Source organism: Muscardinus avellanarius (assembly GCF_963383645.1).
Source record: "Muscardinus avellanarius genome assembly, chromosome: 16".
Lineage (NCBI taxonomy): Eukaryota > Metazoa > Chordata > Mammalia > Rodentia > Gliridae > Muscardinus > Muscardinus avellanarius.
In genome coordinates, this window is record NC_137802.1 from 4,020,484 (window position 1) to 4,036,576 (window position 16,093).

General features: G+C 60.8%; 1 protein-coding gene across 1 annotated transcript in view; it reads left to right on the top strand.

Moving 5' to 3' along the window:
• The window catches only part of PIP5K1C (phosphatidylinositol-4-phosphate 5-kinase type 1 gamma), a gene marked incomplete at both ends in the record, with an annotated part of 36,000 nt that overhangs the window by 18,667 nt on the left and 1,240 nt on the right, over window positions 1-16,093 (top strand). The window contains 11 exons of the mRNA XM_080713910.1: window positions 3,017-3,100; window positions 3,188-3,236; window positions 4,510-4,594; window positions 4,960-5,121; window positions 6,410-6,548; window positions 7,148-7,180; window positions 7,443-7,547; window positions 9,141-9,282; window positions 10,017-10,094; window positions 12,973-13,074; window positions 14,741-14,904. Of these exons, the coding sequence (XP_080570036.1) occupies window positions 3,017-3,100; window positions 3,188-3,236; window positions 4,510-4,594; window positions 4,960-5,121; window positions 6,410-6,548; window positions 7,148-7,180; window positions 7,443-7,547; window positions 9,141-9,282; window positions 10,017-10,094; window positions 12,973-13,074; window positions 14,741-14,904 (1,143 nt within the window). The remainder of the gene's footprint in view (window positions 1-3,016; window positions 3,101-3,187; window positions 3,237-4,509; window positions 4,595-4,959; window positions 5,122-6,409; window positions 6,549-7,147; window positions 7,181-7,442; window positions 7,548-9,140; window positions 9,283-10,016; window positions 10,095-12,972; window positions 13,075-14,740; window positions 14,905-16,093) is intronic.

Genomic DNA, 16,093 nt, shown 5'->3' on the forward strand with positions numbered 1-16,093 from the left:
CTGTCACGGAGGAGCGTGGGAAGCCTCAGCTGTCCCCAAACCTCAGCAGGGTCTCCTGGGGCAGAATCGAGGCCATTGGGAGCCCCTGGGTAAGGATCTCACGGACCCCCAGAGACCCCGTGTCCCCTGGCCATCTGCCTCCCAAGGCCGCTGGCCGTGTTGAAGTCCACACACTGGGTGGGAGAGAGGAGGTCAGTGCTAGGAGCTGGGGGCCCTGGCTGCCACCGCCTGCCCCATCACAGTTTATTTTAGCACCTAGTTTGCAGGGAGCAGGAGATGTAATTCTTTTTTTTTTCTTTTTTTAATGGTACTAGGGATTGACCCCCAGGGCATCCTACCCCCAGCCCCCATTTTTTAATTGTGTGTGAGTGTGTGTGTGTGTGTGTGTAACTGGGATTGAACCCAGGGGCATTCTACCTTTGAGCTACACCCCCTGCCCTATTTTTTATCCTTTATTTTGAAACCGGGTCTCACTGAGTTGCAGAGGGCTTCACTAAGTAGCTGAGGCTGTCCGCGAGCCTGCGATCCTCCTGTCTCAGCCTCCCAAGTACTGGGGTTACCAGCGTGCGCCACGACACCCAGGTTTCTTTGTTACTTTGAAGCAGGTCTAGCTCCATTACTGAGGGCCTCACTAAGTAGCTGAGGCTGGCCTTGAACCTGGGATCCTCGTCTCAACCTCCCAAGTCCTGGAATTACAAGCGTGGGCCACCACACCTGGCTGTCAGTTCTTTTTACAATTTAACCCTGGTCCTGTGGTCACAGCTGCATTCCCTGCGGCAGGTCTATCCTGGTTCCTGCAGGTGCTAAGTAGCGCCCCAGGCCTCCACCCACGCCAGGCCGGGAGCCCCCCGGTCATGACAGCCACAGTTGTCCCCAGACCTCACTGGTGGCCCCAGCGGACGACACAGACAAATGTCATGACAGCCTCGGGGCCTTTGCTGGCGTCCGGGTCCTGGACACATCTCACGGACCGCGCAGGGAACCAGCCAGGGGCTCCACGTCCCCCTCGTTGAGCCCCCACCCAGCCCTGGAGGAGAAGGCTGGGGCCTCCTTTTCCATGGGAAGAAACCGGGGTCTTCGTTGGGGGCAGCTGGTTGGGGTCACAGCCGGGGTAACAGGAGCGCCGGGAGCTGGTGCCTGGGGACCGAGGAGCTAGGCCCCCGAGGGCGGCGGGCCGGCACCTGGGCCAGCCAGGCGAGGGGCGGCGTGCGCGGGTCGCGTGGCCGTCCCCCTCAGACCATCTTGGCGTTTGTAGGGTCTGCGCGGGGCCCGGCAGGGAGCAGGTGAGCCCCGCGGTGTGTGGTGTGGAGCGGTGTGTGGTGTGGAGCGAGCGGCCCTGGCGGCTCAGGCCCTCGCCTGCCTCCCGTGACCCCACTAATCGCACGCGGTGCTGAGTAACTTGGTTAACACCCCGGCTGCCCCCGAGCCTGCCAGGCCCTGACTGGGGGTGCAGGGCGCGCACGTGTACACATGGAGGTGTGGGTGCCCACACAGACAGATGTGTGCATGTGCGTAGGTGTGTGCGTGGAGATGTGTGTGCACGTATGTAGGTGTGCATGGAGATGCATTTGCATGCATGTAGGTTTTTGCAGAGATATGTATGCACATATGTAGAGATACATGTGAAGATGTGCCTTGCATGGAGGTATGTGTGCACGCACGTAGATGTGTGCGTAGAGATGTGTGCACGCATGTAGATGTGTGCGTGGAGATGTGTGTGCACACCTGGAGATGTGTGCATGGAGATGTGTGCACACATGCAGATGTGTGTGTGGAGATGTGTGTGCATGTATGTAGATGTGTGTGGAGATCTATGTGCACACATGTAGATGTGTGCACGCATGCAGATGTGTGTGGCATGTGTGTGCATGCATGTAGATTGTGTGGAGATGCCTTTGTATATGTGTAGGTGTTTTTGCAGAGATGTGTGTGTGCACATGTAGAGGTTTATATGCAGATGTGTATGTGCATGCAGGGTGTGTGCCATGTGTGCACCCATGTAGGTGTGCATGTGATGTGTGCACATGGAGATATGCATACATGAAGATGTGTCATGTATGTAGGAGCATACATGGAGATGTGTGTATACTCATGTGGGTGTGTATCCAGTGCGTTAATGTAAGTATGTGCATGTATAGGTATGTGTGTGGGAAATGTGTGCATGTATGTAGGTATGCATGGAGATGTGTGCATACAGCATGTGCACAGAGGTATGGGCACGTACATGTGTGTGGAGATGTGTATGAACACACCTGTGTATGGAGGTGTGTCATGTATGTAGCACGGAGGTGTGTCATGGAGATGCGTGTGCGAGTACACGTGTGGAGATATGTTTGCATTTACATGTGTGGAGATGTGTGCACACAAATGTTTGTGTGGAGCTGTGTTTACTTGCATGTGGCTGTGTGTGGAAGTGTGCATGGAGATGCATGTGTCCTCGTGTTGGCATGCGTGTGCACACATGGAGGTGTGTGTGCAGAACCCCCCAGCAGCACCTGGCTTCTAGCTCTGAGCTGTTTTGGGTTTGGGTTTTGGTTTTGTGTTATGGGGCTGGGGATTAAATCCAGGGCTTTCTGCCTCCAAGCCGGACCCCCAGCCCGAGTTTGTTTGTTTATTTATTTTTATTTATCTATGGGTTTTTTTTGTGTGTGGTCCTGAGAGTGGAGCCCAAGGGCTTTTCTACCTCCGGGCTATACTCCCAGACCTATTTTATACTTTTTGGAAACAGGGTCTCACTCAGTAGCCGAGGCTGGCTTCGAACCTGCGCGGTCTCCGCCTCCCAAGCGCGGGGATGACAAGCGTGCCCACCACGCCCGGCTTTATTTTTTATTTTGAACAAGGTCTCGCTAAGTTGCTGAGAGCCCCACTCAGCTGCGGCGCTGGCTGCAAACCCGCAGTCCTCGGGTGTCCACGCCGCACGTCCGGGATGGCGGCGCCGGGCCGGCCAGCCCTGTGCTTGGGCGGAGGCCATCCCGCCGTGTCCCCGGCCGCCCTCGCTGACCGCCCTCTCCCGCAGGATGGGCGGCATCCCCGCGGTGAACGGGCGCGGGGAGCGCCTGCTGCTGCACATCGGCATCATCGACATCCTGCAGTCCTACAGGTGCGCGGCGGCGGGCGGGGCTTGGCGGGGTGGGCGGGGCTTGGCGGGGATGGCGGCGGCCGACCTTCGGGGTCCTTCTGTCCACAGGTTCATCAAGAAGCTGGAGCACACGTGGAAGGCCCTCGTCCACGACGGGGTGAGGCCCTCCATTCCTTCCTCTGCCTGCCGGCCCCCGGAGGCCGCGACCATGTACTCTGGGGCCGATAGATTCTGCACCGTCCTGGGTCCCCACCCGCCCGGCTGGAGGCCCAGGACACCCCTTTTTTTTTTCTTTGGCGGTACTGGGGATGGCACCCAGGGACATTCTTCCTCTGAGCTACCCCCCTGCCCTATTTTTTATTCTTTATTTTGAAGCCGGGTCTCACTGAGTTGCAGAGGGCCTCGCTAAGTAGCCGAGGCTGTCCGCGAACCGCGATCCTCCGGCCTCAGCCTCATGCCGGGATGACGAGCGTGGCCACGCCCGGCTTAAGGATCCTGCACTTCTTGGTACATTGACTGTGTACCAGGCTCCCTGCTTCATGCAAACTTAGCATGGTATACCGTCACTACGCACACATCCGGGTACACGGAGCCCCAGAAGCTTCCGGTCAGCTCCCGGTAGTGGCCGCCTGGGCCCCCAGCAGCCCCTCAGCTCCGCGCATGCGCAGGGCCACAAAGCTGTGAGCGCCTAGTACCCGAAGAGGGGTGGTCACGTGCCAGTAAAACTTTATTTACGAAGCGGGTACGGGGCGGATTTGGCTGACCCCTGCCTTAGGAAACCTCTCAGGTGCTGGGCTTGTTGGCACAAGCTTGTAATCCCGGCTTTTGGGAGGCAGAGGTGAGGATGGGGGTTCGCGGCCAGCCTCAGCGACTTAGGTCTATTCAACTCGGTGAGACCCTGTTTCAAAACAAAGAAAAAAAAATAGGAGCCGGGCGTGGCGACACACACTTGTGATCCCCGCGCTTGGGAGGCTGAGACAGGAGGATCGCGCAGGTTCGAAGCCAGCCTCAGCTACTTAGTGAGGCTCTCAGCAACTCAGTGAGACCCTGTTTCCAAATAAAATATAGAATAGATCTGGGGGTATAGGCCACAGGTAAAAGGCCCTGGGTTCCACACCCAGTACCACAAAAAAAAAAAAAATAGGGCTGGAGGTGTAGCTTGGAGGTAGAATGTCCCTGGGTTCCATCCCTAGTACTGCAAAAATAACAATAATAATAATAATAATAATAATTATTATTATTATTATTATTATTATTATTATAAAAATACTATTTTTGCAGGTCTGGGATGGTATTAAGATCTCCCACCCGGTCCCTGCCCCCAGCTCCCTGGGATGACTCCTCTTACCCCTGGTCCCCAGGTCATCCACCCCCTCACCTGCCAAGGTGCCCAGTCCCAGCCGCTGACCCGCCCCCGGCTTCTCTTCCAGGACACGGTGTCCGTCCACCGGCCCAGCTTCTACGCGGAGCGTTTCTACAAGTTCATGAGCACTACGGTCTTTCGGAAGAACTCCTGTGAGCGCCCTGGGGCGGGAGGGACGGGGGGAAGGGGACCTCGAGCTGGGGCAGGGACCCCCATAACCCAGATGCCACGTGGAGGCCACTGTGCCCCGAGAGGCCGGGCCACCGAGGCCGACTCCGCTGCCCGGGCGTCCCCGGGCTTCCATGTGGCCCCTGCCACTCCAGGGACCCCGGAGGCTGCGTTCGCTGCTCTATCTGGGGGCCCCCAGCACCCGAGAGGCTCAGACAGGCCGGGCCGAAGTGGGACGCGCCCAGTGGCAGGGTCAGGAGGGAGAGACAGCGGTGTAGACCAGGCTCGCGAGCGGAGGCGCCGGCGGAGGCCCCCCAAGCTCAAGCTGTCTTCCCCCTCCTCCCGCCAGCCCTCAAGTCCTCCCCATCCAAGAAGGGGCGCAGTGCCTTGCTGGCGGTCAAGCCGCTGGGGCCCACGGCCGCCTTCTCGGCCAGCCAGATACCCAGCGAGCGGGAAGACGCCCAGTACGACCTGCGGGGCGCCCGCAGCTACCCCACGCTGGAGGACGAAGGTGACTGTCCGCCGCGCGCAGGGGTGGGCAGGTGGGGAGCTGCTGGACGGCCGCCCCCAGGAGCGGGCGGCCCGCGGAGAGAAGGCGCTGCACTGGAACCCCAGTACTTGGGAGGTTGAGGCAGGAGGACCCAGGGCCAAGGCCAGCCTCAGCACCTTAGCAAGACTCTTGTTTCAAAATTTAAAAATAGCCGGGCGGGGCGCACGCGTGTAATCCCAGCATTCCGGAGGCTGAGACCAGAGGATCGCGGTTCGGGGTCAGCCTCAGCTACTTAGGCCCTCTGCAACTCAGTGAGACCCCATTTCAAAATAAAGAATTAAAAATAGGGCTGGGGGTGTGGCTCGGAGGTCGAATGCCCCTGGGTTCCATCCCCAGACCCGCAAAAAAAAAAAAAAAAAAAAAAAAATTGGGGAATGCCAGGCGTGGTGGTGCGCGCATGTAATCCCAGTACTGGGAAGCTGAGACAGGAGGATGGCAGGTCCGCGGCCAGCCTCAGCTATTAGTGAGGCCCTCCGCAACTTAGTGAAGTCCTGTTTCAAAGTAAAGAATTAAAAAATAGGGCCGGGGGTGTAGCTTACAGGTAGAATGCCCCTGGGTCCCATCCCCATTTATACGCACGCACACACACACACACACACCCGGGACTGGGAATGCGGCTCAGAGGAGGAAGGACTCCATGGAAGGCCTGAAGTTCTGGAAGGTTCCTCCTGGCTACCCCCATCCCTAGGGTCAGGGAGTCTAGGAAAGGAGAGACTGAAGGAATCGCATCCCGGGCAGAAGGCGACCTGTGCAAAGGCCCTGGGGCACAACCAAGCCTGGTGTGGGGGACAGAGCCAGCCCAGGAGAGGGAGGAGGGAGGGCAGGCAGGAGCCCAGAGACACAGAGCAGGAGAAGTCAACCATTTTCTGTTTTGTGCATGTGGGGGGAGGGTGCTGGCATTAAACCCAGGGGCATTCTGTCTCTGAGCTGCACCCTCAGACCTTTTACTTTGTATTTTTGTTTTGTGTGTGTGGTATCCAACCCGGGGCCATTCTACCCCGAGCCGAGCCACACCCCCAGGCCTGTTGTATTCAAAGAGGGCCTCACCGAGTAGCTGAGGCCGTCCGCGAACCACGATCCTCTGGTCTCAGCTCCCGATGCTGGGACGACGAGCGCGCCCGCCACGCCGGCTAAGGTGGCCCCTCATTAAATCCGTGGGAGACGAGCAGCGGCCAGGGTGGGTCCGGGCAGGAGGCGCCCCCAGGGGGGGCCCTGGCGCTGCGAGGTGCCCAGCAGCCCTTCCCCACAGGCCGGCCCGACCTCCTGCCCTGCACACCGCCTTCCTTTGAGGAAGCCACCACCGCCTCCATCGCCACAACACTGTCCTCCACCTCCCTGTCCATCCCCGAGCGGTCCCCATCCGAGACCTCGGAGCAGCCGAGATACAGGTGGGCGGGGCCTGGCCGGGTGGGCGGGGCCGGGGCAGCCTAGGTGCGGTGGGCGGGGCTTTTCTGGTGATTTAATGAGGGGCCATTCTATGTGCGGTGGGCGGGGCTTTTCTTGGTGCGGTGGGCGGGGCTCCTGAGCAGATCAGGAGGGCGGGGCAGCCTAGGTGCGGTGGGCGGGGCCGAGTTGGGTGGGCGGGGCATCGTGGGCCCCAGTAGTGGGGCCGATGGTGGCGGGCCGCTTGTAATCCCGTACTTAAGAGGTTAAGACGGAAGGATCGCATGCGCAGAGCCAGCCTCAGCAACTTAGACCTTGTTTCCAGATTAAAAAAAAACAAAATAAAATAAGGCTGATGGTTGTAGCTCAGAGGTAGAATGTCTCTGGGTTCAATCCCGGCACACTCAACAGCAGTGGGTGGGGCACGGGTGGGCGGGGCGTCCTGGTAGGTGGGCGGGGCCGCGTGGGAAACCGCTGGGCAGATGGGCTGGGTGGGCTAGGTGGGCGGCCCTCCCTCAGCTGCCCGAAGGGGGCTCTCTTGAGCTGCTGCTGGGCCCCGGGCTGCAGCCATGTTCCCAGCAGCTGTCTGTCCAATCCTCTGTAGGCGGCGCACACAGTCCTCGGGACAGGATAGCCGGTGAGACCCCCGACCCCCTCCCCTCGTGCCCCTGCAACCAGCCCACAGCCGCCTGCATGCCAGGCCCGATTGCCAGAAAGTTCTCAGCTCCAGCAGCCAGGCCTTGGGTCTGGACACCGAGCCCAGCTCCCCCAGGAGGGTGGACACGACACAGCCCCAGCGCCCGCTCCCGTCTCGGGAGGGCAGCCCCCGGGGGCTGGACGTGGGCACGGGCGGGCGCCTGGGCCGGGAGGAGGAAGACAGGCTGGCGCTCTGCCTGCAGGCCCCAGGAGCAGCCGCCCGCCGAGGACGACCTGCAGCAGATTACGGTGCAGGTGGGGCCCACGTGCAGCGTGGAGGTCACGGCCCCCAAGGAGGAGGACGAGGGGTGAGTGCCTCCCCGCGGGGAGCCGGCCGCCCGAGGTGGTCCCGAGGGCTCTCCTTCCAGGTTCACACGTCATTCTTGACTTTGCTTCTAAATCCTTTTTTGAGGGGCGGGGCGTGGTGGCGCACGCTTGTCATCCCCGCGCTTGGGAGGCTGAGACAGGAGGATCGCACGGGTTCGCGGCCAGCCTCAGCTACTTAGTGAGGCTCTCAGCAACTTAGTGAGACCCTGTTTCCAAATAAATAGAAAATAGGTCTGGGAGTATAGCCCGGAGGGAGAAAAGCCCCTGGGTTCCACCCCCAGAACCACAAAATAAATAAATAAATCCCTCTTTGAGTAGGGTGTGGTGGTGCACGCTTGTAATCCCAGCATTTGGGAGGCTGAGACCGGAGGATTGCGGTTCGCAGACAGCTTCAGCTATTTAGTGAGGGGCCCTTTGCAAATCAGTGAGACCCTGTTTCAAAAAAATAGAGAATTAAAAGTAGGGCTTTGGGTGTAGCTGGAGTTAGAATGCCCCTGGATTCCATCCCCAGTACCGCAAAAATAAATAAATAAATAAAAAGTAAGGCTGGGGTTGTTAACTCATAGGTAGTGGTGACATCTGTAATCCCAGTCCTCGGGAGGCTGGGACAGAATTACAGGTTGGCAACCAGCAACTTAGTGAGGTTCTGTTTCAAAAATAAATGATAAGCCGGGCATGGTGGCGCACGCTTGTCATCACCACGCTTGGGAGGCTGAGACAGGAGGATCGCGCAGGTTCGAAGCCAGCCTCAGCTACTTAGTGAGGCTCTCAGCAACTGAGTGAGACCCTGTTTCCAAATAAAGTATAAAATAGGTCTGGGAGTATAGCTCGGAGGTAGAAAAGCCCCTGGGTTCCACCCCCAGTACCACTAAATAAATAAATAGAAATAAAGGATAAAAAACAGGACTGGGAACGTAGCTCAGAGGTTGAACACCCCTGTATTCCATCCCTGGTACCACAAAAAATAAAATAGGGTGGGGGGTATGGCTTAGAGGTAGAAGGCCCAGGGTTCAGTCCTCAGCACCAGACACACAGATAAACAGATAAACGAGATAGGGCTGGGAGTTCAGCTCAAAGGTAGAATGCCCCTGGGTTCCATCCCCAGTACCCCTCACGCTCAAATTTAACCTCCCCTGTAACATGACGGGAGGACGTCCCCAGCACAATCCATGTGACGGTGTCATGCCCCAGGGGTCACCTCCAGTGCATCTCACCTTTACCCTCAGCCTCAGTTTCCCTGTCTGCAACCAGGGACGGCTACAGCACACCCCCGCCAAGGGTTAACTCACTGAAGGCTCCGCAAGGTTCAGTGCAGGGAAAAAGAGAAAGGCAGAGGGGTCCTCACCCCGTCAGGGCCGCCCGGCTGGGAGAAGGGACCCGACCTCGCGGGCCCCACCGGGAGCGAGGGCGGAGCTGGGCCGCCGTCCACGGGGGCAGATGGGCCGCGGGTCAGCAGCGGCCTGCACTGCCTGGCTTCTGGTGCTGCCTTGAAACGGGGTGCCCAGGCTAGCGCCTGTCCTGGGCTCCCAGGTCGTGGATAACAGTCCCACGTTTGCCTCTGTCCCCTGTTCCAGGGTTGATGCCGCCACATCCTCTGCCACCGCCGCCGCCGCCGCCGCCGCCGCCTCCGTGGAAGTAGATACCGCCAGCCAGGCCTCGGAGCCCGCCAGCCAGGCCTCCGACGAGGAGGACGCGCCCGCCACCGACATCTACTTTGTAAGTCCCTGCGGAGAGAGCTCTCCGCGGCCCGCAGGTGCACAGCCTCCGGTGTGCACACAGGAGCGGGCCTGTCCTCTCTGCGCTGCCCCCCCCACCCCCGGGGCAGCGGCTCCTGACCCGGCGACCCCGCCAGGCCTTGTGCGCCTCCGGAGCGGACCCTGGGGCCCGTGCACCGGCGCCTGGTCAGGCCACCTGGCAGCTGACATCCTCCAGCCCTCAGCCTTCAGCTCTGGGACCTTGGCAGCCCGAAGGCTCCTGTGGGTGGGGGTAAGGCCAGCAGGGCGGGGTGGGGGCGGGCCAGGGCAGGAGGGATCCAGGCTGCTGCCGGAGGAGACCAGCTCTCCCTGGCCTTGGGGACCGGGACCATCGTCCCCCAGCCAGGAGTGGCTCTGGGTCCATCGAGTGACCCCCGGCCCTGGATGCCAGGCTGTCATGGCTGCCAGCCCCACTGAGTGTCAGACACCATCCCCGCTGGGGGGCCGGGGCCAGCGCACGCGTCTTCACTAACACACCCCGCTGGGTCTCTGCGCTGCCTGCCGGGCAGCCCGGGCGGCGTCTCGCAGTGTGTGGTCATGGAGTAGGTAGCAGGCCTCGATGGAGCCCACCCACCTCCGCTTCGGCCCTGGCTTGGCCCCCACCCCGCAGCCCTCCTCTCTCCTCCTCTCCCGCCTGTGGCCTCATCCCTCTGTCCTCTCTTCCTTCTCCCCTGCCCGGCCCGCCGGCCCGCCCAGTTCGCCGATGGGAGATACTGGATTTATTCTCCCCGTCATCGCCGACTGCGGGCCGTGACGCTGAGTTCCTCGGGGACTGTAAGTGACCGCAGCCGGCCCCCCGGGGAGAAGGGGCCTTGCCCCCCTCGGGGCACTAGGGAGCTGCGGGTCCTGGCCCGATACACGGCGCCCCATGTCCTCGTGGCTCTCGAAGGACTCTGCCTGGACTTGGCCGGGCTCGGCCGGGGCAGGGCACCGCTGTGTGCTCATCTTGGTCCCAGGCAGTAGGCACTGGGCGTGCGGGCACAGTCACCGGGCTTCCCTGCACGCCGCGGCAGGATCCCCACAGCCCGCACCCCTCCGCTCCGCCTCACCCCGGCCTCTGCCGGGTGCAGGACGGCACCCCTGGTACCTGCAGTCCTGGTCACAGAGGGTGGAGCCGGTTAGACAGAGCCCAGGTCCCTAGACTCCAACGTACAGCGGACGCTTGCCACCCCGGGGCCTGGGAGGCCGCTGGTCGTGGTACAGAGTGTGCCTCCCTCCCTCCCTTCCTTCCTTCCTTCCTTCCTTCCTTCCTTCCTTCCTTTCTTTCTTTCTTTCTTTCTTTCTTTCTTTTTCTGTGTGTGTGGCACTGGGGATTGAACCCGGGGGCATTCTACCTCCCTGCTAAACCCCTGGCCCGATTTTATTTCTTATTTGGAAACAGGGTCTCGCTAAACTGCAGAGGGCCTCGCTAAGTAGCTGAGGCTGGCTGCGAACCTGCGATCCTCCCATCTCAGCCTCCCAAGTACCGAGATTATAAGCGTGAGCCACCACACCTGGCTCCTATTTTATTTTTTATTTTGAAACCAGATCTTGCGAGGTTGACGAGAGTCTCAACTACATGCTGAGGCTGCTCTAGAACCTGCGATCCTCCCGCCTCAGCCTCCCAAGTACCGGGATCACGGGCGTGTGCCACCACCCAGCTTGCTTCTCTCTTTCTTCTCTTTTCTTCCTTCCTTCCTTCCTTTCTTTTTCTACTGAGGATTGAACCCAGAGGCATTCTACCTCCGGGCTACACCCCCAGCCCTATTTTTTATTCTTTATTTTAAAACAGGCTCTTTCTAAGTTGCAGAGGGCCTCGCTAAGTAGCTGAGGCTGGCCTCAAACCATGATCCTCCTATCTCAGCCTCCCAGATGCTGGGATGACAACTGTCCACCACCATGCCCTGCTCTATTTTTTTTTTTTCCTTGTCTTTAAATAGGATCTTACTAGGTTACTTAGGCTTCATACTTGCTGAGGCTGGTCTTGAACCTGTGATCCCCCTGTCTCAGCCTCCCAAGTACTGGGATTCCAGGTGTGCGCCACCTGGTTCAGTGGGTGCCTTTATTTGCCATTATGGGCAATAAACAGGGTTCAGAGAGGGTGACTCCCAGTCCCAGAGCTGCACAGCAGGGGAGCTGGACTTGAATCCGACTAGGGGGCAGGAAGCCCCTCAGAAGCTGTTCCCAACCCCGTCGGCGGCCTCTCCGGGCATCACTGTGTGCTGGGCTCCGTGGGGTGACCCCGAGAATAGCGGATCACTCCCTAGCCTGGCAGCCTTGCTGTGTCCGACTGAGAGGACAGGACACGGTGGCGGGGGACCCCGGGGACGGGTCCAGGGCTCGAGACCCAGCCGCGGCAGGTCCCTGGGCTGGAGAGGTGAGGACCAAGGGCAGTGGCCACAGAAACTGGAGTGTGGTGACTGAGGGGAGGGGAGGAGGAGCGGCCAGGTGACCCGCAGGGCGCGGCCTTGGCCCTGACCTTCCTGCAGCCGCTCTGGGGCCCAGCCCCAGGGTCTACCTCTGCAGCCCCCTGGAGGGCGGGAGCTGGCTCTGCCGCCTTTTCCAGTGCACTCCAAGGTGTCCAGGGCTCAGCATCCCTACCAAAAGCAGCCCCTCCCAGAGGTGGCTCTGAGGCGGCCTGGAGGGCCTTCCCAGAGTGGCCCTTGGGGGCTTAGGTGGGGCCCAGTGCTGGCCCCACGCTGGGGACCTGGATCCTCCCAGGTCAGGCTGTCTGGCCCGAGGGCTCCCGCCGGCCCCCTGACCTCCTGCGCGGTCGCTGCCCCGTGCCAGCAGCCCAGGGGCCAGGAGGCGCTGGCCACCTCGTGGGCGTGGAGGTGCAGGGCCGAGGAGACCCCAGTGGCCGCCGTGGGGCCCCTGAGCCAGGGCCGGCAGAGGCCAGTCGCCCATGGCCGCGGAGGGAGCACTGGGGAGGACCCGCGGCTGCAGGAGCAGAGGGACCCAGAGTTCCCCAGGACAGCGAGGGAGGGGCAGGAGGAGGGCCGGCAGGGTGGGGAGGTTTCTCCCCCCTGGAGTGGCGGGAGAAGGGACAGGCGCAGGGTCAGTGGGTCACCGCAGGGACGTGGACCGCACTGCACCACACCGGCGCTGCGGGGGTGTCAAGCCCTGAGCCCCAGGCAGCCAGGCCGCCCAGCACCCACCTGGAGACCCCAGGTCTCCCTCCTGGGTAACGCACATCAGGCAGGGTGGGCGGCTGAGCGGCCGAGTAGAGAGGAGGTCAGGGATCCTCCAGCCTCTGGGGAGGAGGGAGAGCTGGGAAGAAGGAGAAGGGGAGGAGGAGGAGGAGGAGGGAGAGGAAGAGAAGAGGGAGGAGTGGCGGGCGGAGGGCGAGGAGGAGGGTGGGGGAGGAGGGAGGCTAGGAGGAGCTGGGGAGGGTGAGGAGGAGTTCCCGGCTGCACCCGCCTGTCCCGGCCGCCCGTCCCCTGCCCTCCCCGCCGTCCTCCTGCACTAAGCTTCGCGCCCGCTGCGCCCGTCGGGGGCCCTGGCTGGGGCGGGGTCTGGCGAGGGGTCTGCGGGGTGCTGGGGCGCAGCGGCTGCCCAGGGGGTCTGCCTCTTTTATTCTCTGTCTTTCTTCCTTCCTGCCCGGCCTGTCTCGCCTCCTCACCCCGCTCTCTGCGCGCCCCTCCTGCACGCCCGCCCGCCTGCCCGCCCGCAGCCCACCGACGACCGGAGCTGGGTGTACTCCCCGCTCCACTATAGCGCGCAGGCCCCGGCCTCCGACGGCGAGAGCGACACCGTAAGTGGCCGGGGGCCCGGGGTAAGTATGGCGGGGTCACCCGCTCCGCCGCCCTCACCTGCCCCTCTCGCCCCTTGCAGTAATGTCTATGCAGCCCCGGACCCGACCCAGAGCCGTCCCGGAGCTTGGCAGACGCCCGGCCGACCTTCCTCGTCCTCCTCCTGGAAGCCCGCCACCCCACGCCCCGGCCGCCGGCCACCCGGGCCGCCCGCGACCTGCAGCGGGGCTGCCGGAGGGCAAATCATCTATTTATTTTGGTCTTTATTTTTTGCACAGAGACAGAAAGAAGCACGAGGGTGCTTTTTTAGGGAAAACAAAAAGGCACGCACACAAAAAGACTAGCAGCGCGCGTCCTGCCCAGGGATGAGCGGCGCCGCCGTGCCGGGCCCTGGCTCGGGGCTCGCCCCGCGTGCGTCCTGCAGAGAGCGGGTCCTGCCGCCTCCCGGCTGTGGTGGCACCTGGGTGCCCCTCCTCAGAAGCAGGTCGCCCCTCGGCTTGGGACCCAGTTCCAGCCCAGCCCAGCAGCCCGAGTCCTCCACCCGCCACAGATGCTGGGTCCCTCCCCCCAGGGCCACGCAGCGCCCAGAAGACCCCGCGGGGGTCTCACCCCTTCGATGCAAAGCACCCACCCGGCTTTGAGCTGAGAGGAAGCCTGGGATCTGAGGACCGCTGTCCTGGAGAGGGACAGGGTGGAGCCGTCGTCCACCCACGGCCTTCTGGGAGCCGAGGCCACAGCTTCTGAAGGGTCCTGCCTGAGCTGGCGCAGGGACCGGCCGTCGCCAACGCCCGGCCAGGAAGGTCCAGGTTGATGTTCACCTCAAGACACCCCCGCGTCTGACCTGGGGGGCCAGCTGCTGCCAGGCGCAGAGACCCCTTGGAAGGAGCCGTCTGGGGTCCCCACCAGGACACAGCCGCGCCCTCCGTGGCCCTGCTTGGGGCTGTTCACGCGGACCTGGCCGGGCAGGCAGCACTGTAGACCTTGGTGGGCAGACACTGAAGGACCCAGCAGACCCCTGGGGTGGGGGCCAGGGGGGCATCAGGACCTGGGCAGCCAGTCATCGCACGCCCAGGTGTCCAGGCCTGCGCCAAGGTGCCCGGAGTCCTGGCACCGGATAAGGGGAGCCCGCCAGGGTGGCGTGGCCAGGGAGGGAGCGGCCAGCGGGCATCACAGCGGGAGAGATTTGCAAGCCCCCGTGGACACCATTTTAAACTGCGTTTCCCCGAAGACCCCTTTGGAAACCCTTATCATGTTGGTTGTGATGGTTCTTTCTTTCTTTTTCCTGTCTTTTTGTGGTACTGGGGATGACCCAGGGCACTCTACCTCTGGGCTACCCACCCGCTTCCTGCCCTTTTTATTTTCCTTTTGAAACCCGGCCTCTCTCAGTTGCTGAGGGCCTCGCTACGTAGTTGATGCCGGCCTCAAACCTGCAGGCCTCCTGTCTTAGCCTCCCAAGCGCAGGGACGGCAAGCGGGCGCCACCGCTCCCGTGCCAGCTGAGAATTCGTTCCTTTTCCGGGGGACCGTGAGGCGGGTGCTAAAGGGTCCTGCCGACTGTATCCAGGGGCTCCTCTGCTTCCTATCTGCAGGGCCGGGGGGTGGAAAAGAAAGACCTATTTGTACCGTTTAGCACACTCACGGCCCCGCCCGCGAGGAAGACCCTGGGCTCACGCGCTGTCTCCCCAACCAGGGGACTGTAAATACCTTCGTGGCCATCCCCTCCCGCCTGCCTCTCGGGGGCCCCCGGCTGCTACCGCCGAGACCACGATGTCTCGGCGAGGACGTACTGTACAAACCGAGAGGCGTTCTCAGAGACCCACAGGGCAGAGGCATCCAGGCGTCCCCCGGCAGTCGGTACATCTCGGCCCACCCCACACCTGGCTCAGTGCCGTCCTCCCGCCGGGGCCCTGTCTCCATGGCCTCTCCCAGGACAAGCGCCCCCAGGCGGCCTCTTCTCTGGTGGTTCAAAACGTCACCTCCCAACCCACTCCAGTGTCTTTTTATGGCCAAATGGATTCCAGAACAACCGCGAACCTCCTGTGTCTTAATTCTCGCCGGGGGTGGGGGGTCCCTCGTCCCCAGCCCCCATATCTGGTGTGTGACAATCCGGGACCCCGACTGATGAGACCCGGCTGCCCCAGGTGATGTTCATAGACAGCCCCTTTTTACCTTAAAGAGATCTCTCTAATAAATCGGGTATAAACACCAGCTCTGCTCTCTTTCCCTCTGCGGATTACCTGTGGTCTGGATGGGAGTTGGAGGAGCCAGTGACCCTCAGAAACCTCTGGAAAGTTTTGTCTTTGTTTATTTTATTTGGGCGGTACTAGAGATTGAGCCCAGGGGCATTCTATCTCTGAGCTACAACCCTGGCTTGCTTTCTTTTTTTTTTTTCCCAGTACTGGGGATGGAACCCAGGGGTGTTCTACCTCCGAGCTACACCCCCAGACCTTTTTTTTTTTAATTGTGAAATAGGGTCTCACTGAATTGCAAAGCGCCTCACTAAGTAGCTGAGGCTGGCTGCGAACCTCGCTCCTCCCATCTCAGCCTCCCAAATGCTGGGATTACAAGCGTGCGCCACCACGCCCAGCTTTGTGAAATTCATTTGTTTTGTGGTATTGGAGATTGGACCCAGGAACATTCTAACTCTGAGCTACACCCCAGGCCTATTTTATTTTTATTTTGTAACGGGGTCTCACTAGGTTGATGAGAGTCTCATTACTGCTGAGGCTGTCTTTGAACATACAATCCACCTGTCTCATCCTCCCAAGACTGGAATTACAGGTGTGTGCTACCAGGCTTGGTGTATTCTCAGGATTCTGAAGACCAATCTTGGTCTCAATTATCTCATCAGGAGATAACATTGAAAAGTCTTCTAAATCAGATTTTTTTAAAAATTATATGTGTGTGTGTGTGTGTGTGTGTGTGTGTTACTAGGGATTGAACCCAGGATGTGCTACCTCTATGCTAAACCCCAACAAGATTTTATTTTTTATTTGAAATCGGGTCCTACTGCCAGTATTTGGGAGGCTGAAACAGGAGGATT